The 23,198-nt window shown below is 42.9% G+C and overlaps 1 protein-coding gene across 1 annotated transcript in view; it reads left to right on the top strand.

Annotated features, from left to right (window-relative positions):
• Window positions 1-8,788: 8,788 nt before the first annotated feature.
• The window catches only part of LOC116966229, a 43,790-nt gene continuing 29,380 nt past the window's right edge, over window positions 8,789-23,198 (top strand). The window contains exons 1-3 of the mRNA XM_033012374.1: window positions 8,789-8,853; window positions 12,612-12,711; window positions 13,952-14,281. Of these exons, the coding sequence (XP_032868265.1) occupies window positions 12,615-12,711; window positions 13,952-14,281 (427 nt within the window). The 5' untranslated portion in view covers window positions 8,789-8,853; window positions 12,612-12,614. The remainder of the gene's footprint in view (window positions 8,854-12,611; window positions 12,712-13,951; window positions 14,282-23,198) is intronic.

The following is a 23,198-nucleotide window of genomic DNA, read 5'->3' as shown; positions in this document are numbered from 1 at the left end:
GTACTGTACTACACTACACTACACTATAACTGTTCTGTACTGTACTACACTACACTATAACTGTTCTGTACTGTACTGTACTACACTACACTACACTATAACTGTACTGTACTACACTACACTATAACTGTACTGTACTACACTACACTACACTATAACTGTACTGTACTACACTACACTACACTATAACTGTTCTGTACTACACTACACTACACTATAACTGTACTGTACTACACTACACTACACTATAACTGTTCTGTACTGTACTACACTACACTACACTATAACTGTTCTGTACAGTACTACACTACACTACACTACACTATAACTGTACTACACTACACTACACTACACTACACTAAACTATATATGACTAAACTATAACTGTTCTGTACTACACTACACTAAACTACACTACACTATATATCTACACTACACTAGACAAAGACAATTCCCGCTGATTCACAACATTATTTACCTCAGTAATTTCCCCATTCTGTACATTATATGGTGATATTGACCCATATTGACCCCACACACACACAGTGTTCTACACTAAACTACACTACACTACACTATATATGACTACACTACACTATAACTATATCTACACTAGACAGACATTTCCCGCTGATTTACAACATTATTTACCTCACTCATTTCTCCACCATGTTGACCACACGTGTACCACACTACTGTAACTGTTGTGTACTGTACTAGACTGTAACTACAACTATATAACTATATCTACACTACACTACACTATACGTGTACCACACTACTGTAACTGTTCTGTACTGTACTAGACTGTAACTACAACTATACAACTATATAACTATATCTACACTACACTATACGTGTACCACACTACTGTAACTGTTGTGTACTGTACTACACTGTAACTACAACTATATAACTATATCTACACTACACTATACGTGTACCACACTACTGTAACTGTTGTGTACTGTACTACACTGTAACTACAACTATATAACTATATCTACACTAGACTAAACTACACAGACAGTTCCCGCTGATTTACAACATTATTTACCTCACTAATTTCTCCACAAACACAGTGTTCTGTACTAGACTACACTACACTGTAACTATATTTACACTATACTAGACATTATTTACCTCAGCTCTGTGTGTGTGTGGTCTACACTAGACTGTAGCTGTACTATATTGACCACACACACAGTGTTCTGTACTGTACTACACTAGACCACACTACACTATATCTACACTACACTATATTTATACTATAACTACAACTACAACTACACGATATCTAGACAATATTATTTACCTCAGCTCTGTCCGTCTAGTTACAGTGTAGTGTATTGACCAGTTACACACACAGTGTTCTGTAACTACACTAGACCACACTACATTGTATCTGTACTGTACTATATATTTACACTATAACTACACTACACTACACTAGACCACACTATAACTATATAGCTATACTACACTACACTACACTACACTATATATTTACACTACACTACATATTTACACTACACTACCCTACATATTTACACTACACTACACTACACTACACTGTACTACATATTTACACTACACTACATATTTACACTACACTACACTACATATTTACACTACACTACACTACATATTTACACTACGCTACACTACATATTTACACTACACTACACTGTACTACATATTTACACCACACTACATATTTACACTACACAACACTACACATTTACACTACACTACATATTTACACTACACCACACTACATATTTACACTACACTACACTACACTGTACTACATATTTACACTACACTACACTACATATTTACACTACACTACACTACACTACACTACACTACACTACACTACATGTTTACACTACACTACATATTTACACTACACTACACTACACTGTACTACATATTTACACTACACTACATATTTACACTACACTACACTACACTGTACTACATATTTACACTACACTACATATTTACACTACACTACACTGTACTACATATTTACACTACACTACACTACACTACACTGTACTACATATTTACACTACACTACATATTTACACTACACTACACTACACTGCCCTGAAGAAGGGTTTCAGCCCGAAACGTTGCCTATTCCTTCGCTCCATAGATGCTGCCTCACCCGCTGAGTTTCTCCAGCAGTTTGTGTACTACCCTACACTACATATTTACACTACACTACACTGTAATATATATTTACACTACAACTACAACTACAACTATATATTTACACTACACTACATTGACTACACTAGACTATACTAAACTACACTATAACTACAACTATATCTTTACACTACAACTACACTAGACTAGACTAGACTACACTGCAACTACAACTATATATTTACACTACACTACATTGACTACACACTACCCTAAACTACACTATAACTACAACTATATATTTACAACTACACTACATTGACTACACTAGACTATACTATACTACACTATACTATACTACACTATACTATACTACACTATACTATACTACACTAGACTAGACTACAACTACATATTTACAACTACACGATATCTAGACCACACTACACTATAACTACACTACACACTACACTACACTACACTACAACTACAACTATATACTTACACTACACTACATTGACTACACTACACTACAACTACAACTATATATTTACACTACACTACATTGACTACACTACACTACACTACAACTACAACTATATATTTACACTACACTACACTACAACTACACTAGACTACATTACACTAGACTACATTACACTAGACTACAACAACGACAACTACGTATTTACACTACAACAACAACGACAACTACATATTTACACTACACTACACTACACTAAACTACAACAACAACTATATATTTACACTACAACTACATTAAACTACATTAAACTACAACTACATATTTACACTAAACTACATTAAACTACAACAACGACAACTATATATTTACACTACAACTACATATTTACACTAAACTACACTAAACTACATTAAACTACAACGACAACTACATATTTACACTAAACTACAACAACAACTACAACTACATATTTACAACAACTACACGATATCTAGACTACACTACACTACACTACACTAGACTAAACTACATTAAACTACAACAACAACAACGACAACTACATATTTACAACAACTACACGATATCTAGACTACACTACACTACACTACACTACAACTACACTAAACTACAACAACTACAACTACAACGACAACTACATATTTACACTACACTACACTATAACTATAACTACTACAACTACAACTACAACTATATATTTACACTAAACTACATTAAACTACAACTACAACGACAACTATATATTTACACTAAACTACAACTACAACAACAACTACACGACATATTTACAACTACAATACACTACACTACACTACACTACACTACAACTACAACTACAACTACAACTACATTAAACTATAACTACAACTACAACAACAACTTCAACTACATATTTACACTAAACTACAACTACAACAACAACAACTACAACTACAACTACATATTTACACTAAACTACAACATCTACAATAACTACAACAACTCCATATCTACAACAACTACACGATATCGAGACAACATTATTTACCTCAACTCTGTCCGTCCGCCGCGACGTCACCAACCGCCGCTTCTTCTCCGCCGCCATTTTGATGCGGTCGATGGGGCGGGCGGAAGAACGGCCATCTTGGTGAGGTCGTCAGCCGGTGGCCATCTTGGTGAGGTCGTCAACCGGCGGCCATCTTGGTGAGGTCGTCAGCCGGCGGCCATCTTGGTGAGGTCGTCAGCCGGCGGCCATCTCGGTGAGGGTGTTGTGTTCACGAAGGAACTGCAGATGCTGGAAAATGGAAGGTTGTTTCAGCCCCGAGACGATCCACAGAAGCTGCTGCTGCTGCTGCGCCCGCACCGTGTAAATCAAAGATCCTATAGCGGAACTCTGCTATAGGATCTTTGGTCTAAATATAGCTCTGCATTCAATACGGTCATCCCCACCAAGCTCACCACCAAACTCCACCAGCTAGGCCTCAGCTCACCGATATGCGCTTGGATCCTGAACTTTCTCACGGAGCGACCGAAGGCAGTGAGACTGGGCCCGCACCTGTCCTCCACCATCACCCTGAGCACCGGCACACCACAGGGTTGTGTACTAAGCCCCATGCTCTACTCCCTCTTCACTCACGACTGTGTCCCTGCATTCGACACCAACACCATCGTGAAGTTTGCAGACGACACAACAGTGATTGGGCTGATCACCAACGGTGATGAAACAAAATACAGAGCGGAGGTGCAGAACCTGGCGGACTGGTGCGCCAATAACAACTTGGCACTAAACACCTCCAAAACCAAGGAGCTGATTATTGACTTCAGGAGGTCCCATTCTGGAGAATACGCCCCAATCTCCATTTATGGGGATAGTGTGGAGAGAGTGTCCAGCTTTAAGTTTCTGGGCACTCACATTTCAGAAGACCTCACATGGTCCACAAACACCGCCGCGCTGGTCAAGAAGGCACAGCAACGACTGTTCTTCCTGAGGACATTAAAAAAGACTGGTCTGCCCCAACAGCTGCTGACAACGTTCTACCGCTGCACCTCAGAGAGCATACTAACGTATGGCATCTCTGTGTGGTATCTCAGCTGCACGGAGGCGGAGAGGAGAGCTCTTCAGCGCGTCGTCAACAGAGCGCAGAGGATCATCGGGACAGAGCTACCAGCCTTGGAGGGCATCCACCACACGCGGTGCCTCAGGAAGGCCCTCAGCATCCATAAGGACTCATCACACCCCTGCCACGGTCTGTTTCAACTACTTCCCTCCGGCAGACGTTACAAGGCCTTCTACGCCCGAACCTCTAGACTCAGTAACAGTTTTATCACAAGAGCTATAGCGGCTCTGAACCGGCCCTAATGAGTGCCCCCCCACCCACCCCCTGTGGACAGTCTCCCTCAGATGGTCACGTCAATCAAATCAGCTTGTTTATTTATCATAGAATCATAGAATCATAGAAAGTAGGTGCGAGAGTAGACCACCAGGTCCGTCGAGCCCGCACCGCCATTCGCTCATGGCTGAACACTAAACAGACACCCTTACCCACAAACAGTAGACACAAGACACAGAACACAAGACACTACCCTCCCCTTTATACCTCTATCTCCCCTCTCCACCCCAAGAACCGCGTGATCTCCTGGGGGAGGCAAAAAACCGGATAAAAACCCAGGTCCAATTCGGGAAAAAAATCCGGGAAATTCCTCTCCGACCCCAATCCAGGCGATCGACACTTGTCCAGGAGATCACTCAGGTCTTACTATACTAACCATACCTAGGTCCATATCCCTGCCCTCTCCCCGTAGCCCCTTATCCCCTTGGCAGCTAAAAAACCATCTATTTTAGATTTAAATATATTTAATGTTTCTGCTTCCACTGCTCCCTGGGGCAGTGAATTCCATAAATTAACCACCCTCTGGGTGAAGAAGTTCTTCCTCATCTCAGTTTTAAAAGAGCCCCCCCTTATTCTGCAACTATGTCCCCTAGTTCTAGTTTCCCCGATCATTGGGAACATCCTCGGTGCATCCACCCGATCAAGGCCCCTCACGATCTTATACGTTTCAATGAGATCGCCTCTCATTCTTCTAAACTCCAAAGAGTAGAGTTCCAGCCTACTTAACCTTTCCTCATATGTCAATCCCCTCATTGCAGGAATTATGTATTGTATTTATTTACCTTTCTTGTATATCAGTGGAGCTGCACACTAAATCTCGTTGCACTGACGTGCAATGACAATAAAATATATATTATATTATTATATGGGGTTGACGGTGGCCATCTTGGTGAGGGCAGGTGAGTTTGGCGGCCATCGTGGTGAGGGCAGGTGAGTTCGGCGGCCATCTTGATGAGGGCAGGTGAGGCCGGCGGCCATCGTGGTGAGGGCAGGTGAGGTCGGCGGCCATCTTGGTGAGGGCAGGTGAGGCCGGCGGCCATCATGGTGAGGGCAGGTGAGGTCGGCGGCCATCTTGGTGAGGGCAGATCATTCAGAACAATGGTCAAAGCTGCAGGAAGATCTGTTGCAATTTAACCACAATGATTCGTCTATTCTCAGCTCTGGGCTGTTTCACTTCCTGTTTTTTATCTGACTAAATTTCACAATGTGTAAATAAACATCAGAATGGTGAAGGACAAAGACATAGAAACATAGAAACATAGAAATTAGGTGCAGGAGTAGGCCATTCGGCCCTTCGAGCCTGCACCGCCATTCAATATGATCATGGCTGATCATCCAACTCAGTATCCCGTACCTGCCTTCTCTCCATACCCTCTGATCCCCTTAGCCACAAGGGCCACATCTAACTCCCTCTTAAATATAGCCAATGAACTGGCCTCGACTACCCTCTGTGGCAGGGAGTTCCAGAGATTCACCACTCTCTGTGTGAAAAAAGTTCTTCTCATCTCGGTTTTAAAGGATTTCCCCCTTATCCTTAAGCTGTGACCCCTTGTCCTGGACTTCCCCAACATCGGGAGCAATCTTCCTGCATCTAGCCTGTCCAACCCCTTAAGAATTTTGTAAGTTTCTATAAAATCCCCTCTCAATCTCCTAAATTCTAGAGAGTATAAACCAAGTCTATCCAGTCTTTCTTCATAAGACAGTCCTGACATCCCAGGAATCAGTCTGGTGAACCTTCTCTGCACTCCCTCTATGGCAATAATGTCCTTCCTCAGATTTGGAGACCAAAACTGTACGCAATACTCCAGGTGTGGTCTCACCAAGACCCTGTACAACTGCAGTAGAACCTCCCTGCTCCTATACTCAAATCCTTTTGCTATGAAAGCTAACATACCATTCGCTTTCTTCACTGCCTGCTGCACCTGCATGCCCACTTTCAATGACTGGTGTACCATGACACCCAGGTCTCGCTGCATCTCCCCTTTTCCTAGACGGCCACCATTTAGATAATTGTCTGCTTTCCTGTTTTTGCCACCAAAATGGATAACCTCACATTTATCCACATTAAACTGCATCTGCCAAACATTTGCCCACTCACCCAGCCTATCCAAGTCACCTTGCAGTCTCCTAGCATCCTCCTCACAGCTAACACTGCCCCCCAGCTTCGTGTCATCCGCAAACTTGGAGATATTGCCTTCAATTCCCTCATCCAGATCATTAATATATATTGTAAATAGCTGGGGTCCCAGCACTGAGCCTTGCGGTACCCCACTAGTCACTGCCTGCCATTGTGAAAAGGACCCGTCAGTAAAAAGACAACATCAAACTATCCCAAAACCTATTGAAACATGCAAAAGAGAATCAGGGGTGGATTATTTGTCACTTTGAGCCTGTTCAATCATTCAAAACATTCTCATATTCCAATTCTCTCCCGATAAATGTTGATGCATTTTATATCAAATAAATCTATCCCCTACTTAACAAGATTCAGTGACCTGCCATCTACCATTTTCTGTGGGGTGAATTTCAATGGCTCACCATATTCACAATGAAGAAATGTCTCAGCCCTAAATGTTTCACCCCTTATCTTGAGTCCAAAACCCCTTGTTCCAGATCCTACAGTCACTGGAAATATCTTTATGTATCGAGTCTGTCTAGCTCTGCTTTGAATGTTGTTTAATTTAGAGAGGTCATGCTTAAGTCTTCCAAACTCCAGTGACTACTGGCTCAGTCAGCTCCTCCTCTCATTACACATGAGTCCTGCCATTCCAGGAATCAGTCTGGTCAGCCTTGGCTGCATTACATGTGTGGCTGAAAACCCCTTTCTCCGGTAAGGAGAGCACAAAGACATGTTTGGAGAGACATGGGCCAGGGACAGCCAATTGTGATGGGGTCAGTTGGACATCTTGGTCAGCATGTGCGTGTTGGGTTGATGTGTCTATTTCCATGCTCTACAGCTCTATGACTCTCTGCTGCATCTGCGTATATTTGACAAGTAACTCAACTGACTGACATCACCTGGAAACCTCTTTGCATCCTCTTTGCTTCTCCTGTTTACTCTCAGTTTCATGTCATCAAACTTAGAAACATTATGTTTGTTTCCTTGTCAATACCATTGATGAACATTGAAAATAACAGACTCAAGAACTGGCTTGATGCTGGATCATTCATCACCACCTGCCACCCTAACAAAGTCTCCTCTCTGTTTACTGTCTGCCAAATAATTTTCAATTCATGCCTGTTTAATATTGCCTAATCCACATATTTAAAATTCAAAGACCTTCTGAAAATTGGACACATCGACTTGTTCTCCCTGAAACAAACAAAAACAATCTGCTGGAGGGACTCCAGGTGTGGTCTCACTAGGGCCCTGTACAACTGCAGAAGGACCTCTTTGCTCCTATAATCGATTCCTCTTGTTATGAAGGCCAACATGCCATTGGCTTTCTTCACTGCCTGCTGTACCTGCATGCTTACTTTCATAGACTGATGAACAAGGACCCCCAGATCCCGTTGTACTTCCCCTTTTCCCCCTTCCCATTTAGAAAGATGAGGTTCCATGTATCAACGCATCCAATGCATGTTTGAGCTCAGTAAATTCCCATTTTCCTTTGCCGAATAAGGTTTGATAAGATGAGGTTTACACTGACACAAACACTTTCAACAGAAGTGATGTCTGAACCCTGAGTAGAAGAGGAAGAGGAAGGTCCTGTAGTTTCATAAGACACAGCACGAGACTGGGGAAGTCAGTGTGTCACCGTGCTTGGAGCTTTGCTGCCCAGTCTCTGGACTCGTTCACCATCAGTCTCTTCCCACAAGGTAGGCGACCTTACTACAGGTTCACTTCAGGTAAAGGTGTGGTTTAAATGGGATCTAGAAACGGAACTCCGTGTTCAATACTTTCTTTTTTTAATTTATTCATTTTTTTAATATAATTTTATTTATTAGCAGTGTACATTACAATAATATAAGCCAAAAATAACATAATACATTTCCTGTACCACTTTATATTTTAAACTTTGAAAAGAAGAAAAGGAAAGAGAGTTAAATAGGATAGTAAGTGTGTGAAAGAGTGATCAAAAGAGACCCTTAGACATGAAAAGTTCGAAAAAGAGTTAAGAAGCAAGCCATAGAAATAGAAGAAGAGAAAAAGAAAACAGAAGATATATTAAAAGTTAAAAGAAGAGCTAAAAGGGATAAACCAACTTTGTATTTTTCCTCCCCCCTCACCAGGTCCTGAAACCATTTATTTTCAGAATTCTGTTGCACCTCATACTTGTAGTAAGTCGATAAATGGAGACCAAAGCGTTTGGAAATGGTCTGGTTTGCCTGCTGGAAGGAATCTCATATCTTCCAGGTGTAACGTTTCGAACATATTTGAAATCCACATATTTATTGTTGGTGTTGGGGCGTTTTTCCAGAATTTAAGCATGAGTTTTTTTCCCATTATTAAACCGTAATTAAGTCGGCTCTTTTGGGACGCAGTTAGCTCAAGGCTGCCTTCCGTGGTTCCAAAAATGATCAATTCTGCGTTCGGTTTCAGTTTTATTTGAAATAATTTTGTAAATATTTCAAAAATCTCATTCCAAGATGTTTGGATTTTTCTACAAAAAACAATGGAATGTGCTATAGTTGCTTCATGGGATAGACATTTATCACAGATGGGGGAGACATTTGGAAAAAGTTTACTTATTTTAGTTTTTGAGTAATACAGTCTATGTAAGGTTTTAAATTTCTAACGTGTGATATTTCACTCCTACAACCATTTATTAGACTGTACCAGTCTGTTCTGCTTTAGATTTTACAAGGATATAGAAATGTAATGAATAATGAAGAGAGAGACAACATGCTGGAGTAACTCAGCGGGACAGGCAGCATCTGGAGAGAAAGAATGGGTGATGTTTCGGGTCGGGACCCTTCTTCAGTTCCAGACTTCTTTAACCTGAAACCATTCCTTCTCTCCAGAGATGCTGCCTGTCCCGCCCAGTTACTTGTCTATATTCGGTATAAAGCAGCATCTGCACTTCCTTCCAACATGAAATTTTATCAATGTATTTTTGTCTCCATTATTTCCACTAGAAACTTAATGAAACTAAATTATCAGCATCTGCCATTTTACCCATTTGGGCTTTCTGGTCAATCTAATGTATCGCTGCTCATGTGGATTTTATTTTTCCCATTTCTCCGGCAATCCTCTGGGACTGATTGAGGATGTTCAACGTCCTCGCCGTTCTGTTGGCCGCTCGCTCAATTAATTGACTGACTAGTGAGGTACAAATGAGTTAAAACCATTCTACCGAGAAGCAGGAGGGAAGTGGGTTAAGAATGAAACTGTCGACGTACAGATGAGTCATTTCAGTCAAGGCAAAGCGACTGAATGTGGTTGTGAAATCCCAGATGACAGCAGTGATAATATTCCAGTGGCAGATTCCACAGAGGAATGGTCCTTCCCCGTGTAATTGTGTGCGGTTAATTCTCAAATGGTCCTGGCCCAGGGTTTTCAAAGTGGCTGTGTTCAATACAACACTTGCCAACTAGCTATTCACTGCAGCATTTCCTTTGCAAATTATTTAGTGCCCCTGTTCCGTGCAAGATCACACGACCATCAAACATTCTTCAGTATGATTTTACAGATCATCACCACTTCAAATGGTGACATTTGTTTTAGAGAAATGCAAGGTGGTTATGTGGGTTATTTACAGAGGCTGTGAAGGTCTTGGTGCACTCTGTGATGTTGGGCTTGGAGAACACTGCAAGGTGGTTATGTGGGTTATTCTCAGAGGCTGTGAAGGTCTTGGTGCACTCTGTGAGGTTGAACTTGGAGAACACTGCAAGGTGGTTATGTGGGTTATTCACAGAGGCTGTGAAGGTCTTGGTGCACTCTGTGATGTTGAACTTGGAGAACACTGCAAGATGCAGGAACTATTTGGATGCTAATGAAAATATTGGCTGCAGGTTCCTCCTTGAATTAAATTAAAAGCTCGGGAGAAAATTTACATTCAATATTGTACTAAGTTTGAAAATAATGTATGATCCTGATTGTCAAATGTACCTCATTTGTAACCCCCTAAACCCACCGTGATGTGCTACATTTGGATATAGATTTAAACTGCTATAATGGTATATGGACATATAATGGTAGATGGACACACTGATCTGTTTTGTAGTCAATGCCTACTGTTCTGTTGTGCTGAAGCAAAGCAAGAATTTCATTGTCCTATCAGGGACACATGACAATAAACTCACTTGAACTTGAAGTTGAGCTAAAGCTCTAACATAGCTGCAAGGTGTGAATATTGACCATGTTACCTTCGTTACAGAACAGCAGATTCCCTCGTTTGCCATTATCTTAGACATTTGCCACCCACTATTAGCATTTAATATAAGAAGGTTCCAAGTCTAAACTTATCCAATGTATTTGTGACCTCAGGAAATTCCCGATCTGTTTTGTCCAAATTAGCTTTTCCAAGATGATTTTTAATCTAACGCAAACATTATCAACACAAATGGTGTGTGAATCCTGAGCTGGATAGAAAGAGGAAGGGTGTTTGCCCTTCCAAAGAAACTGTGTGAGACTGTGAATCTCAGTGTGTCGCCGTGCTTGGAGCTTTGTCACTCTGTCTCTGTACTCGTTCACCATCAGTCTCTTCTCACAAGGTAGGTGACCTCACTGCAGTCTCACTTCATGTCAAAGAGTGGTTTAACAGGTATCCACAAACTGAACAATGTTGGATGTCCTGTAAACTGTGATTTATCACTCATTCAATCAGCTTGTTTCACTTTAAATTTGACAAGGGCATACAAACTTAATTAATTTAGTTTTGTCTCCTTTATTTCCCACAGCTAAATGACCAGCATATGACATTGTCCTACTGGTGTCAATAGACAATAGACAACAGGTGCATGAGTTGAGGCCATTCGGCCCTTCCAGCCAGCACCGCCATTCAATGTGATCATCGCTGATCATCCACAATCAGTCCCCGTTCCTGCCTTCTCCCCATATCCCCTGACTCCACTATCTTTAAGAGCCCTATCTAGCTCTCTCTTGAAAGCATCCAGAGAACCGGCTTCCACCACCCTCTGAGGCAGAGAATTCCACAGACTCACAACTCTCTGTGAGAAAAAGTGTTTCCTCATCTCCGTTTCCTAGTCAATCTAAATTGAATACTTTAGTTCCCGTTTCGCCGACAACGTCCTGGGACCGTTTGAGAATGTTGAATGTCCCTTGTCATTGTGTTGTCTTCTCTGTTCATTAACTCACTAGCGAGGTCTGATTTAGTTGAGAACATTTTACCAGTGGTCGGAGGTAATTGAGTCAAACATTAAAAAGGCGGAGTACAGATGAATGATTTGGGACAATAGAGGTTGAATATGGTGGTGAAATCCCAGATTACTGAAGTGACAATATTCCAGCAGCAGAATCCACCAAGTGAATGTATTTTCCCCGTGTAATTGTGTGCGGTCAATTCTAAAATGCCCCAGGGTCAGGAGTTTCAAACTGGCTGTACTCAATACAACATTTGCCAACTACCAATTGACTGATCCTTAGTCTAAAACTGCACCTTGTTTCCAAACAGAGAATGTACAAAATGAGGCCGAGGTTTCTCTGCAACAGTTTGCCTGCAGGTTTGATGTTGGGTTTCTTTGTTTTCCTGCTTCGACCAGTTTCCACACAGAGTAAGTACTTTCTCTTCACCGGTCACAATCACCTTGCATTAATTATCATTGTCCGTGTAACCCCGCACCCTATTGTCAATCTCACTTTCCTCTCCACATCCCTGAATGTGTTGCTCCATCACAAATCCACACCAATATTGCTGGACCTCCATTCCACATCCCTGTATGTTTTGCTGCCTCACAAATCCACACCATCCTTGCTGGACCTCCATTCCACATCCCTGAATGTGTTGCATCCGCACAAATCCACACCATCCTTGCTGGACCTCCATTCCACATACCTGAATGTGTTGCTGCCTCACAAATCCACCCCACCCTTGCTGGACCTCCATTCCACATCCCTGAATGTGTTGCTGCCTCACAAATCCACACCATCCTTGCTGGACCTCCATTTCTGAGCCCATCCCATCAACTCCCTCTCCTTCTCCTGCACCGGCACGGTCCTTATCAAAGTCAGAAATGGCCTCCTGTGAACTTGTAGCAGAGTTAAACTCTCCCTCCTCATCCCGCTCAGCCTCTGCAGCCTTTGACACGGTTGTCCAAACCATCCTCCCCAACATCTCCTCACCACAGTCCATGTGGGTGGATCTGCCCCCGACTTATCGATCCAGTCGCAGCCCAAGAACCAGACGCAATGTCTTCACTTCACGCTCCCACAAAGTCCCTTCAAACCAGGTGTAGTTTCTCCACTAACCCCAACACAACCCCCTATCCCCACCTCCGTCTCCCTCCCTCCCTCCCCCCCCTTACTCACTCACTCACTCACTCACTCACTCACCCACTCACCCACTCACTCACTCACTCACTCACTCACTCACTCACTCACTCACTCACTCACTCACTCACTCACTCACTCACTCACTCACTCACTCACTCACTCACTCACTCACTCACTCACTCACTCACTCACTCACTCACTCACTCACTCTCACTCACTCACTCACTCACTCACTCACTCACTCACTCACTCACTCACTCACTCACTCACTCACTCACTCACTCACTCACTCACTCACTCACTCACTCACTCACTCATGTGATGACATATCCCGGCATCAATCAGGCCAGGTTATTCCACACACACATCTCTTCACAAACCGTGACTTCCTCGCTGGGGTTTCCAAGGAAGATCACAACTGTCTGGAATTAAATTCAGTTTAAAATTAATGATTACAGATATGGGGTGGGTGGGGAAAATATGGTTTAAATGTTCATTCTTCATTGTTCGTATTCGCAACAGAAAACAGAAATCGAATGTATTTCTTGGATAATGGAGACAACATTGTGTTAAACGGACCGGACAATGCTGAGAAAGACACTGTTGTTGCCTGGGAATGGAAACCGCACTCAGGGAAGGAAATCGGAAAATTGACGACTTTTAGAAGAACGGGGAACTCTTGGATCAAAGAGAAGACCGCTGGCAACTTGTACCCGGAGATGAAAGTGAATACCAGTACCCTTGCTCTAACAATTGATAAACCCACATTTAAATTGGCGGGAATTTTCACTTTGACTCAAACAGAACCGAGAAAGCAAATCCTGAAACAATATGAAATATTTGGGATGAAAGGTGAGTGGGTGCGATAAGGATCAATAATGTTGAATTAATCTCTGTAAATATTGTCACCTATAATGAATGATGAGAGATGGCGGGAATTGTGAGACTTCTTCCACCCGGTGAAAAGTCAAACAACTGGGGAAGTGATTTTGTTCATTGATTGTGTAATGATCAGCAGGGATGGGTGATAATAGTTTGATGACTTCACTGGGAACAGCAAATCAATGAATCTAGCCACAGCGAATACCATGGTCTTCTTGCCGGCACACGGTAAGGTGATCGCGGCAAGCAAGGTGGTATGGAACCAATGTGTCCGTGTAGTGGTCCCGGGGTGACACTGCTACTTAATGTTACCATGTGACCAGGTGGATGGAAGTCCATCCTTCACCTGTGGAACATGGGCTCTGTCATAGAGTTCACCTCTTGAGACCAATCAGATACACCTAGAAGGAGTGGAAATAGATGCATATTCAACAGTTTGTGAATATTTGAAACAGAGCATGTGTAAATACAACAATGCCTGTGTGTTGCCGGTTCCACCTGCAGTCCCACTGTGAACAGCCGGCATTTAACACAATCATCCCCTCCAAGCTGGTTACCAAACTCGCAGAACTGGGTCTCTGCGCATCCCTCTGCAATTGGATCCTCGACTTCCTCATCCACAGACCACAGTCTGTTCGTATTGGTGGAAATGTGTCCGTCTCGATAACAATCAGCACGGGAGCACATCAAGGCTGCGTGCTCAGCCCCCTGCTGTACTCACTCTATACTCATGACTGTGTAGCCGGTCATAGTGCGAACTCCATCACCAAGTTCGCTGATGGCACAACTGTTGTGGGGACGTATCACAGATGGAGATGAGTCAGAGTATAGAAGTGAGATCGAGCAACAGTCCATATGGTGCCAGCACAATAACCTGGCCCTTAACACCAGCAAATCCGAGAAACTGATTGAGCACTTTGGAAGGGGTAGGATGGGGACCCACAGCCCCATTTATATCAAAATGGTGGAAAGGGTCACGAGCTTCAAATTCCAGGGCGTGCGTCTTTCCAAAGATCTCTCCTGGCCCCAGAACACTGATGCAATTATAAAGAAAGCTCATCAGCGCCTCTACTTCCTGAGAAGATTACGGAGAGTCGGTATGTCAAGGAGGACTCTCTCTAACTTCTACAGGGGCACAGTAGAGAGCATGCTGACCAGTTGCATCGTGGCTTGTTTCGGCAACTTGAGCGTCCAGAGCGGAAAAGGCTGCAAAAAGTAGTAAACACCGCCCAGTCCATCATCGGCTCTGACCTCCCCACCATCGAGGGGATCTATCGCAGTCGCTGCCTCAAAAAGGCTGGCAGCATCATCAAGGACCCACACCATCCTGGCCACACACTCATCTCCCTGCTACCTTCAGGTAGAAGGTACAGGAGCCTGAAATCTGCAACATCCAGGTTCAGGAATAGCTACTTCCCCACAGCCATCAGACTATTAAACACAACTTCAAACAAACTCTGAACTATAACAGCTTATTGTACTTTATCTGTTTATTTATGTGTGTATATATAAATATTCTATGGTATATGGACACACTGATCTGTTCTGTATTGATGCCTACAATATCCTGTTGTGCTGCAGCAAGCAAGAATGTAATTGTCCTATCTGGGACTTGACTTGTACAAACCACTATTCACTCTGAATCTCATTGCTCTGTTTTTCACAGTTGAGGCAAGTCCACAGAAGCCTCTGCTGGGCAGTGACGTTACACTCAGCTGCACCATCTCCAGACTCTCAGATACAGTCAGTCTTCACTGGAGACCCATGGACTCATCCCAGCAGAACAGGGGCAACACTGATCAGATCCGCATGGATAACACGGTCTATCTGATGGTTCGACACGTTACAGTGGAGGATGGGAAGCTGTATGTGTGTGAAGTGCAGGAAAATGGAAACATTCTTCACACAAGTAACGGAGATTTTACTGTAAACAACGGTGAGTGTGTACACCTCCCATTGGGTATCAAGTAGACACTTGTACCACGGTGCTTCTTGTAATATTATATGTGCGCTCCGTGAAGAACTGTGGCAGTGACCAACTGCTCTCCAGTATAAAATGCTGCAATGATCAGGGAGAAGTTTCCAGAAAGTCTCTGTGTGGAGCAGCTGCCTGCTTGTCTCTATGTGACAGACACACACACACAGCACAGGAGGGAGATGTCTTTCTGTAACCATTGTTCTGTAAAGTATTTGTCAGTTTATCTTGTCATCAATGCTCCAGTATCTGAGACTGAGATACAGGACTCATCTTGCCATCAATGCTCCAGTATCTGAGACTGAGATACTGATACAGGACTCATCTAGCCATCAATGCTCCAGTATCTGAGACTGAGATACTGATACAGGACTCATCTTGTCATCAATGCTCCAGTATCTGAGACTGAGATACAGGACTCATCTTGCCATCAATGCTCCAGTATCTGAGACTGAGATACAGATACAGGACTCACGTCAAAGTGTCAGATAGAAAGTGTAGTCACCATGACTTGCTGCTCACACACACACTGGGGGTCCCGACCCACACATCAACACTGAACAACAATCCATCCCCTCTCCCCACACTGACCCTTCTCTCCGAGTCTGGTGTTGCTTGAAGTGATTCCAGCTGCTGCAGACTCGGGCTTGGGATCAGCATTCAGCTGGGAGCAGGACCCGGGAACAGGGAAGGACAGGGAATCAATGGGTATGAATGGGAAAGGGATGGTGGGAATAATGGGAATGAGCCGATCCACTTGAAGTGCCAACCTGTCCGGGTCAGTCCCCGTGCAGGCATCCTCTGGGCTGCTTCTGTCCACAGCCTGAACCTGAACCTGAACCTGAACCTGAACCCGAACCTGAACCTGAACCTGAACCTTAACCCGAACCTGAACCCGAACCTGAACCCGAACCTGAACCTGAACCTGAACCTGAACCCGAACCTGAACCCGAACCTGAACCTGAACCCGAACCTTAACCCGAACCTGAACCCGAACCTGAACCTGAACCTGAACCTGAACCTGAACCCGAACCTTAACCCGAACCTGAACCCGAATCTGAACCTGAACCTGAACCTGAACCCGAACCTGAACCCGAACCTGAACCCGAACCTGAACCTGAACCTGAACCTGAACCTGAACCCGAACCTGAACCACCTCCTGCAGACTGACAGAGACATTCACCTCCCACACCGCTCTCGGGAGTCTCCGGGAGGTTTCATTCCATCCCGGGACATTCCCGGACAGTCCGGGTGTGGGGGCCAACCTCATGTTGAAATGTAGAGTGTAATATCCAAACTTCACTGCAACTTACTGCCGTACAGCACATTGTATTTTATAAAGATCTGATGAGTTTAGTGCGGCATTCATGAAAGATGTTACATTTGAAACTTGATCAGTTGAACATAACACCACAAATGTTTATAAAAATACGGTTGAGAATCTGTGTATGGCACAGTAACTGTAATACTGAAAGGAGTTATCCTCTGTCTCTCTGATACAGATTTATATGATGGGAGATACACACTTTACCGCTCCAGCACCGATCACAGTGAACTTCACCTGGTTTGTTCTGGGAGTTATGGTCGTAGCTATTCCCATGCTGACTGGACCTGGTCACCTCGTCCCCTTCAACAGCAGAAATTAATAGCATCTGCAAACCGTTCTCAGCCCATCATCATCAATGTCAATGGGACCAACTTCGTGAATCGACTGGTGACCTCAGGGATACTCTACGATGGCAAGGATTTCAATGTGAGGATTGTCCCCGTTGTGTTTCAAGATGCCGGAGTTTACACCTGTTTTCTGGAACGAAATCTATTTCCCAACATTGATCTAATCACAGTGAAAGGTAGGAGTCAAAATGTTGCCGCTGAGTTTACTGATGAACTTATTGTTTAAAATGTAAACAACCTGATTGTTTCCACAGTCACAGCTGAACCGTCTGATGCAGGGACTGAGGGAGACAACGTTACCCTGACCTGTTCTGTGTCTCACGTCATTTGGTCAATGAGACTGGTTTGGATCAATGGCGATGGCAAACGTGTTGGAGAAAAGGCACTGACTGAGGAAGAGAAATTACCGAGTCTGGTTATTCAGAAAGCTGAGAGAGGCAGAGGGAACTGGAGATGTGTTTTGTTTCATCAAGACCTGCCCCGGCTTTTTGTCCCGTATCAGGAGCCCCGTGGTAAGTGATAAGGGTTTGTTCTTGATACTTAGAGTCATGATTGAGTTTCGATGTCCTGACATTTGAAAGGGGAATATAGTTGTACCTTGACTGTATTAAATACTTGACATTAGAGGCATTTCCAAACAAATTTCTAACCGCAGATTTCACAAGGACCAATAACAACCTTCAACCACTGCTGGAATATTAATTCTACTTTTTCCTGTATCTTCTTCTTCTTGCGTGTGGCGTGCACAGCCTAAAGTTGTTGGACAACTTGTTCTATTTGATCTTCCGTTTGTACACGTCGAGTTGATTGCATTAGTTGAAACAGGGCGGACCACGTGAAGGTTGCAAACTTCCACCCCTTTTCCCTGTATAATCCTAAATAAAACAATTTCTCTCAAAGTCTCCCATATTTCCATCAATGCCCAATGCTACAGATCAAAGTGTAACTTCACTGGAGCCTGTCAATTGATGGCATAATGTTATATCAGTGAATAAAGCAACAACAAATATGAAGTATTTTGTGTTTACATGTTACAGAGACACAGATCTTTCAAACCCATACATGAGGGTAACATTGAAGCAAGATTACACCTTTATAAAATGGACATTTCTTTAAATAAACCCAAGTGAATGAGACATGCCTCTCACACCTCACTGGGTAATGGATAGAACAGGTTTGTAGGGATATGGACCAAGCTTGGGGGAGGTGGGACTAGTGTAACTGGGACATGTAAGTTGGGCTGACAGATTTGTTTCCACACTGCATCACTCTATGACCCTATTAGCTCCTCAGGCAATACGGCCCAGAGTAAGAATTCAGATCCTGCAGAGTCTCAGCTGTGAATCTGTATCCACGCCCTCTTGTGTAGACACCTGGTTGACATCAGTTTAGATAATGGGTCAACCTATTTTGTGTATATTCAGACCCAAAACATATTCACAATGTTCCAAAAGTAATGAAGCAGAAACTATCAACCAGAAGTACTCAGATGTTAAGGACACGAAATAAAAGGTACCCTGGACTTAGACTTGGCACAAATATTTCTCACTGTGTCCCAGTGTCTAAATCAGAATGTTGTCACATCACAGACAGGAGTATTTAATTATGAAACACGGTGGAGAAAGGAAATTAAAATGTCAATTTTGTCCTACACAGGATTATTAGACATTTCGTCCTTCACAGACATTAGGTTCATCATAGTTCTGGGCTACTTGGTGATTAAACTGGCCGTTGCTCTTGGACTAATTTGCTGCTCGTGGAGGATGAACAGGGTGAGAATTTCATGAGCTTTTCAATATATCAGAAACCAATGGCGGGCTGTCTCTGACATTGAGGAAATGGCTGTTCACAGAACATATTAGAGTGATGACAATCTGTATTTTAGTGTTTTGTATCGAACAGTGCAGCACAGAAATAGTGTGTGGACATGGCATCGAAGGATGAGAATCTGAAGCAAAGAAGTCGAAGACAAATAACCGAATGGAAACGTAGCTGAAACGCCAAATAACCGAATGGAAACGTAGTTGAAACGCCAAACAACCGAATGGAAACGTAGCTGAAACGCCAAATAGCCGAATGGAAACAAAGCTGAAACGCCAACGATCCGAATGGCTGCGTCACCTACAAGCCAACTCACCGAATGACCGCTCTGCTGAAAAGTCAAATAATGGCTTGTGTGTGAAAATGACCCCCACCCTCCCGTCTCCACCGGCCAGTGAAGTGATGGACTCGAGGCGTCTGGAACAATTGCTGACAAGTCCCAACCCCCGGCGACATCATGTCCATGATTTGACGTTTCGGCAGAGCGGCCATTCGGTTTATTTGGCGTTTCCGCTTCGTATAATTTCGGTTATTTGGCGTTTCGATTTTGTTTCCATTCGGTTATTTGACTTCGACTTCCCGTCCTTCGATGCCACATCCGGATACCACAGAATTAGCCCCTTTGGCCCATAATGTCGATGTTGATCATGATGCTAATTTATACTAATTCCTTTTGTCTACTCATGATCCAAATCTCTCCGTTCCCTGCATAATAATGTGCCTATCTAAATAATGTGCCTATCTAAATAATGTGCCTATCTAAATAATGTGCCTATCTAAATAATGTGCCTATCTAAATAATGTGCCTACCTAAATAATGTGCCTATCTAAATAATGTGCCTATCTAAATAATGTTCCTATCTAAATAATGTGCCTATCTAAATAATGTGCCTATCTATCTAAATAATGTGCCTATCTAAATAATGTGCCTATCTAAATAATGTGCCTATCTAAATAATGTGCCTATCTAAATAATGTGCCTATCTAAATAATGTGCCTATCTAAATAATGTGCCTATCTATCTAAATAATGTGCCTATCTAAATAATGTGCCTATCTAAATAATGTGCCTATCTGAATAATGTGCCTATCTAAATAATGTGCCTATCTTAATAATGTGCCTATCTAAATAATGTGCCTATCTAAATAATGTGCCTATCTAAATAATGTGCCTATCTAAATAATGTGCCTATCTAAATAATGTGCCTATCTGAATAATGTGCCTATCTGAATAATGTGCCTATCTGAATAATGTGCCTATCTAAATAATGTGCCTATCTAAATAATGTGCCTATCTAAATAATGTGCCTATCTGAATAATGTGCCTATCTGAATAATGTGCCTATCTAAAAACCTGCTCATGATCCAAACCTCTCATTCTCTACATATTAATGAGCCTATCTAACTATCTAAAAACCTCTTAAACGCCACTCTCAGAGCTGTTTCTCCACAACCCTTCATAAAACTTCATAAATGTTGCATTTTATTCCCACTCAAATCCAGACGACATCCTGGTAAATCTCTTCTGCGTCTTCTCCAAAGCCTTCACATCCATCCTTCAATGGGGCTACATAACTCCTCGTTCTCCTAATGAGTGTTTATGTTGACATGAAATGGCCATGTAAATGTTCCCAACTTTGTCTCCAAACTCCCTCTTACCTATCACTTCCAGCCTATTGTTTATCATTGCAGGATAAACTCTTTATTTAAAGCATATTTGTTGCTCTTGTTTGATACAGAGCTGCAGAAATCCACGGGAAGTTACAGGAAATGTCACAAACAATTCAAACGAAGCTGTCGCAATGCAGACCCTGAATTCTGACCCAGATCTGAGGGATCAGAATGAATGACCCAGCGCAGAAGAGGCCGTTCAGCCCATCAGGCTCATGTCCAAGGAAATCTGTATTCCTACAAAAATATCGAGACCGAACGGAGACTTTGGAAATAGATTTGTGGGTTTATTGTGCATTTGCTTTGTGCTTGTTTGGTTGTCATCTCTCCGAACTGTCGTAAGTCTGTCTTGTACGCAGACCCCAAATTAAGGAAACTCCCCCCTCCTAATCAAGTGGTGGAGTTTGTCCCAACCCCATCTCTTTTTTCCAGCTTTCTCCCCCGACTCGATCAGTCCAAAGAAGGGTCCAGACCCGACACGTCACCTGTCCATTCCCCACCAAAGTGCCGGTAGAACTCAGCAGGTCAGCCATCCGTGGTGGGAAACGGATGGAGAAGTGTTCCTATTACAAGCTCTCCTTGGCCCTGTCAAGAATGTGGTGTCCATTCGTGGGATAGGATACAAGGTCTGAGCTGACCAGTCATCGACAACCCCCCTTCCCTTCCCTTCCCTCCCCTCGTGGGCCATCTCTTTGTCATTCCTCTGTCTTCTTCTCGCTGGATGACAAGCAGAACCATCTTGGTTTAACAGTAGATGTATCTTCCTCTCACTGGATGACAAGCAGAACCATCTTGGTTTAACAGTAGATGTATCTTCTCGCTGGATGACAAGCAGAACCATCTTGGTTTAACAGTAGATGTATCTTCTCACTGGATGACAAACAGAACCATCTTGGTTTAACAGTAGACGTATCTTCTTCTCGCTGGATGTCAAGCAGAACCATCTTGGTTTAACAGTAGATGTATCTTGTTCAAGACAGAACCGTCTTGGTTTAACAGTAGATGTATCTTCTTCTCACTGGATGTCAAGCAGAACCATCTTGGTTTAACAGTAGATGTATCTTCTTCTCGCTGGATGACAAGCAGAACCATCTTGGTTTAACAGTAGATGTATCTTCTTCCTTTTGGCCTTTCGTTTCTGCAGGTACTTACAGCGGAAACAAAACTACTTCCCTTAGGTCCTGATCTTCCTTTTGTTTTAGCAAAGGTAAAACCTTTGACAGTAGCGATTGGTTTAGGATCTTGAATATTCCCATAGTGTAAATTTGACATGAACCGTACTTCCTTTTCTATAAAGTTCCCCAGATCAGGAAGCATGGCCTCTCCATTCTCATTTTCCTCTAACAGACCAGCTTTATCTTTTCTCTAAGTCTATAGGACAGTTTTAGAGTGATCATTTTCATATTGCCAACAACATTCATTTCTTGCATGTGGTCTAAGAGTGTAGTCATTTCTTTCATACTTGTAAGAAATATCGCAAACTCCCGCAATGCTTTCGCATCTTCTGTCTGGATATCTGTCCAAGCGTAGGCCTTCTTCATGGGGATGTCTTTGGATCAGGGAAGTTTAAAGGGACTTTTATGTCGTGTGTCGGCCGGCAGTAAGTGAGCGGAGACTGCGGAGGGTTCAACAGCCCCGACCGACCACGGGTGAACAAAAGGGGAAGATGATTGAATTTTATTACCTTCCATCACAGTGAGGAATGGGGATTCCACTGTGGCGGATGTTGATGTTAGATTTTATTTTA

This window comes from Amblyraja radiata, chromosome 36, assembly GCF_010909765.2.
Source record: "Amblyraja radiata isolate CabotCenter1 chromosome 36, sAmbRad1.1.pri, whole genome shotgun sequence".
In the NCBI taxonomy this organism is placed as follows: Eukaryota; Metazoa; Chordata; class Chondrichthyes; order Rajiformes; family Rajidae; genus Amblyraja; species Amblyraja radiata.
This window is presented reverse-complemented; position numbering and strand designations above follow the sequence as displayed.